Genomic DNA, 6063 nt, shown 5'->3' on the forward strand with positions numbered 1-6063 from the left:
GAACCATATAAATTCACGAGTGTCTTTCCTCCCTTTTATTTGTGTCTTCTAGAATATCTTTCAACAACACTGTGCAGTTTTTCAGTGTAGAAGAATTTTGGGTCCTTGTTTAAGCTTATTCTTAAGTATTTTGTTCTTTTTGATGTTCTAGTAAAAGAAATTGTTTTTTTAATCCTCTATGGATTATTAAATGGTCGCACAGAAATTCAATTTATTTTCTTGATTAAAATAAAAAACTTCTCAACAAATTGGGTATGGAAGGAATGTACTTCAATGTAATAATGGTAATATATGACAGAGCCACAACTAACATCACACTCAGCAAGGAAAGGTTGAAAGCTTTTCCACTATAATCAAGGAAAAGATAAGAGTGTCCCTGCTCACCACTCCATTTCACAATAACATTGGAATAAAATCCCTATGAAATTTTTAGCTTTTTCTACATATAGGTCATGCCATCAGTGAAGTGAGAACACATTACTTAGAATGTTCACTTAATTTTTCAACCTAAAATAGTGTTTCTGATGGTAGCTACTAGCTTTACATCTCAGCTTTAACATGACCTTTGAAGAAAGGCCTTCCCTGGTCACCTTTTCCATAGCAGTAATCTCCTTGAGTATACTTTGTTTGCTCTGTTATTAGCCATAGTGAAGACTATGTTTAGTTTAGTAAATTGTCCCCATATTTACTGTCTGACTCTAGTATAAGAATATAAGGTCCATGCATGAAGGAACATTTACATAATTTTCCTATTTCTTTAGTTACTGTATCCCCATTCGTAACACGGTTTCTGGAGTAGATTGGAGCTCCAAATTAAAGAAATTAATAGTTTAATAGTTATTTTATATATAAACACATATCTAGAACATCTAACCACACGTTAGGGCAAGATAAATTTACTATTAAGTGAAAGGAAAGAAAAACTTACTATGACAAGTGGGAAAATATATGAAAAATTTTTTCCCTAACACAGTATGACTGGGCTAAAATTTTATTCTTGACTAGAAGTAGTTTTACAATGGTTCTAAAGCTGTATTTTTATGTTACATCTTTCTGACCCTAATTATGTGATTTGGCCTCCTAGTATTTTTATAGAGATATTTTTTAGAGTTTTTCTGGAAATTCCCAGTGAATTTAATTAAGGAAGAATCAGTCTTGGAGACTTTCCAATTCTAGGCCTAACGAGGAATGTGGTTAGAAGGGATAATATGCCCAGTGTTCTTTGCTCATATTGGGAAGATATGCTATGCTCCTAAAAACTGGTACACATTTTTGAGGAGGTTTCTGTTAGGTTTAAAGCATTATCTAATGAAAAAACACAAGAATGTTTCTTAAAAATACCAGGTCTACCAATCTGAGCTAAGCAAAAGGACAGAGTAAAGATGAATAAAGAAATTAGTATGAAAGAAATTACTTGAGAAAAATCTCCGTTGGAAATGTCTGGTTGCTATCTTTTTATGTAAGGATAGGATTTCCTTGTCTTTTAGATAAATCATCCAAAATTTTTGTGCTAAATTTTTGTTTTTCTCTGTGGAACCTGGAATTCTTAGGAAGTAATCTACAATATAAATAAAAGCAATCTTCTGAATAACCGGAAGACTCCACGGAGAGAATGGACAGACAACTGAATGAAATAAAATAGGTCCTCAAATAACAATGCAGCTTTCTGTCCACTCTTGTTAAACTGGATGACAAAAAAATTCTAGGTTCTTGTGAATGAGTAAAAAGTGTTACTTCAGACTGTGGACTTGTCTTCCTAAGGTAAGACTAACAGTAAATAGTGGAAGCCAGGCTTTGCAATTGTGTGAGTACCTTCATTATGTAAAAGTTAGATCACTTTGAGATAAAGCACAATTGGTTCTAATTCTAGTTTCACCACTTCAAAATGGGTGAACTTGGGAAAAATAGATGTTCAGAATCTCAGTTTGTTCAACTGTGGAATGGGGATTACAGTTTCTGTTACTGTAAATATGAAATGTGATTTATTAAATTGTGAGTGAGTGAGTAGAATCCACTGCAGATGTTGTGAGCAGTGGACTGATCAGATCAGTATCAGATTTAAACAGGATCACTTGGGCTGTGTTAGGAAAAAAAAAATTGGTGGAGGCCAGAATGAAATGCAGATGTCTAGTGCAGTGGGCCAGAAGTGGGAAGATAAGGGAAATAACCAACTTTGTGATCTATTTCAATGGGTATAATAAGATTTGTTAAAGTTATCAATATGTGATATGAGAGCAAGAAAGGCATGAAATGCATGGTGATATTTCTTGTTTGGAAAATGATTTGGAAGGTGGTACCATTTAGTCAGATGGTAAACACCTACATTTGTGACTGAAAATTAGAAATTTAGTTTTATAATTTCTGAATTAATATCCAATTGGAGATGTTCAGAGTTGGAGATGCTGCACATATGAAGTTTAAAAATTGAAGGAGAGACCCAACATTGGAAAGGTTCCACATTTACTGGTCAAGGAAAAAGGGCATATCCAACCAAAGAAGAAGTCTAAGAAAGAAATCTCAGTGAGGGAAGAAACAATTCAGGGCAGCAACTTCTATTCCTAATTTGTTCCACTCACTTTGAATATGTCAGTTACCCTGAATGGGTCTCAAGTATTTCACTTTTGTGACTTTATAAACTGTGCACTCTTGCATGGATCCATTGCCCTCTTATCCTTCCACTTCTCCTTTAAATCTCAGGAAGGAGTGCTTCCTCTTGGAAGCCATCTTTGATTGCTGTTTTGTTGATATATTCTTACCCTTGACCTTTGCACTCTATGACTACATTTATATTGGCACTTATTTCATTGAATATTGTTATGTATGCTATCATTGAGTGTAGGAAACCATGACTTGTTCAACTTGGAAATCACACTGTCTGTGACACAAATAGGTACTCCTGCCTATTTTTTTTTACAATCTTTTACACAATCTTTTAATGGAATGAATCAATAAAAGATTAACCTTATAACACATTTAAAGGCTTTCTCCCCTGTTTTGTAGATCACCTGATTCTAATACAAGAAGTCACTCCCATCCAGACTAGATGGACCCAAGAAACAATGTAACTTATTTTGTCCTCTTGGGTCTCACCCAGGATCCAAAGGAACAGAAGGTCCTTTTTGTTATGTTCTTGCTCTTCTATATTTTGACTGTGGTGGGCAACGTGCTCATTGTGGTGACTATAGCAGTCAGTAAGACCCTGGGGTCTCCTATGTACTTGTTTCTTGCTAATTTGTCTTTTATGGATGTCACTTATTCCTCTTGCATTTGCCCCAGATTGATTTCAGGTTTGTTGTTTGCAGAAAATACCATATCCTTCCAATCTTGTATGACTCAACTATTTACTGAACACCTTTTTGGTGGCTCAGAGGTCTTTCTTCTACTAGTGATGGCCTATGACCGTTATGTGGCCATCTGCAAGCCCTTGCATTATTTGGTGATCATGAGGCAATGGGTGTGTGTTGTGCTGCTGGTAGTGTCCTGGGTTGGAGGTTTTCTGCATTCAGTAATTCAGGTTAGCACTGTTTATGGGCTCCCATTCTGTGGTCCTAATGTCATTGATCATTTCATCTGTGAAATGTATCCCTTACTGGAACTCATCTGTACTGACACATATGTCATTGGCCTGTTAGTGGTGGCCAATGGAGGGATGATCTGCACTATTGTGTTTATGTTCTTGCTCATCTCTTATGGTTTTATATTGTACTCTCTAAAGAATCTTAGTTCAGAAGGGAGGCGGAAAGCCCTCCAGACCTGTGGTTCTCACATCACTGTGGTGGTCTTCTTCTTTGTTCCATGCATTTTCATGTATGTACGACCTGCTAAGACTTTCCCCATTGACAAGTCATTGAGTGTGTTTTTTACAGTCATAACCCCCATGCTGAACCCACTGATCTACACTTTGAGAAACTCTGAGATGACAAATGCTATGAAGAAGCTCTGGAGTAGAAATGTTATATCTTTTAGTAGATAAGTATATTATCTACCACAAGAAGAATCTCTACATTGGGTCCATTTTCTGAGAATGCAGAAGTATTCCCAAAATGATTCTGAATTCCCTTTTTTTTTTTCAAAGTAATTAAGTTATTTATAATTAAAGATTGAACTGGATGATTGTGTTATAATAAGTTTTACTTCCTGCTAGAATGTCAGATTCATAATACCTTGTAAGACTTCATGTAAGGGTGTAATGCCTTTATAGCAGGGATTCAACAATAGGTAATGAATTAGTGAGGAAGTTTTTATATGGTTATATTAAGTTTTAATAAGTCTGTATTTTTAATATGCCTGTGACATCTACCCCTTAATGAAATTGGTTTGTACTGGCACATATGTCATTGACCCATTAGTGGTGGCCAATGGAGGGAAGATTTGCACTATTTTGTTTGTGTTCTTGCTCATCTCTTATGGTGTCATCCTGCACTCTCTAAAGAACTTTAGTTCAGAAGGGAGGCAGAAAGTCCTCAAGACCTGTGGTTCCCACATCATTGTGGTGGTCTTATTCTTTGTTCCATGTATTTTCATGTATGTAAGACCTGCTAAGACCTTCCTCATCGACAAGTGTATATTTTAGAGTCATAACCCCAATACTGAACTCACTGATCTAACACTGAGAAATTATGAGATGACAAATGCTGTGAAGTAAGTAAGTGCATCATCTATCATGAATGAAGCATTTTAACATTAGTGTCAATCTCCACAAATGTTAAAGTCCATTTTACTGTAAATGCATTTGCAGTCATAGTCAACAAATAATGTGCAGTGAAAGAGTCAAATATCTATAGAGTTTTACTAATTCATAATTAATTGCTATGTTTACTTTTGTTACTTTTTGTCTCATTCATAATTCTATTTCTGGTCAGTATCTTGTCTTTTATCTTCTTTCTTTTCATTGTTAAAATATTTCTTTTATATAGACTATCTTCTCTATTTAATTTCTTTTCATATGAAGTTTTTGTGTAACATTTTACTTTTAAGATATACCTGAGCAAAAAATAGATAAAATAAATATTAAAAATAGAATTCTTGCAAAGAGGAAATGGTATGGAATGAACATTTTATCTGTCCCTCACCAGTCTCCTTGTTCTTCCATATGCATCATTGTACTAAGATTGTTATTGTTCCTAAGATTATCCAATTAATAATCTTTGCTAATAAAAAATCACATTTTCATGTGTTTGTCTTTGTGTCTAACCTTTGTAATTACTACTTGGCCTCCTGAAGATCTTTCCATACCAGTGCACAGATATAACTCATTATTAGATTCCTTCTACTGCCTAAAAATTCTTAATAAAGATATAGCTACATTAGTGTTTCCAGTACTTGTCCTGTTTTCCTGAATCTTTTCCTATGATAAATAGCTTTGCAGTGAATTCTTTTAGAGATTTTCTAATTATGAGTTTTTAGCAGTGCAATTGTTTGATCAATTGGTAGATATATTTAAAATTGCTGTTGTTCATAGTTATTGCCAAAGTGCCATCCATAAGCTTATACCAAACTATGCTACTTCCCTCAGTTTAGAGTTTGTGCACATTCTCAACAAGTTCTTGATGAATGTTTTTAGTATTTGAGATTCTGGTTGCTAAAAATATTGTATTTTATTTGTTTACTGTAATTGAAATTCAGTAAATATAATTGAATTTGATTCATGTATTTAAAATTATTTGTATTCATCTTTTGTGAATTATCTATTATTGACATTTACATGTTTTGTTTGATTGCTGCTCTTTTCCATATGAATTTTTATGACTTAATCATGCACTAAAGACATTATCCCTTTCACCATTGTGTAAGTGTTTTTCTAGTCTATGATTTAATTTGGATGTTATTATATTGTACAGAATATCTTTAGCCATGTAGAAATACTTTTATATATACATAATCAAATCTATTAATACTTTCTTTGACCTTGTATCTTTCTCAGAAAGACTTCCCTATTTCAATGTTAAAAAATATTCTTCCACATGATTTTCAACATTTAATTGTTCAATTGTGTGCTCGCTTCGGCAGCACATATACTAATTGTTCAATTGTTTTGTGGTGTTATATGCTAAATTTTTGATC

The 6063-nt window shown here is 33.9% G+C and overlaps 1 protein-coding gene across 1 annotated transcript; it reads left to right on the forward strand.

Moving 5' to 3' along the window:
- The first annotated feature begins 3043 nt into the window (after positions 1–3043).
- Positions 3044–3973, forward strand: LOC122914337 (olfactory receptor 4A47-like). The gene has a single exon (XM_044260967.1). It carries the CDS (start codon positions 3044–3046, stop codon positions 3971–3973), a length of 930 nt encoding a protein of 309 aa, XP_044116902.1.
- Positions 3974–6063: the final 2090 nt, after the last annotated feature.

Source organism: Neovison vison, chromosome 7, assembly GCF_020171115.1.
Source record: "Neovison vison isolate M4711 chromosome 7, ASM_NN_V1, whole genome shotgun sequence".
NCBI lineage: Eukaryota > Metazoa > Chordata > Mammalia > Carnivora > Mustelidae > Neogale > Neogale vison.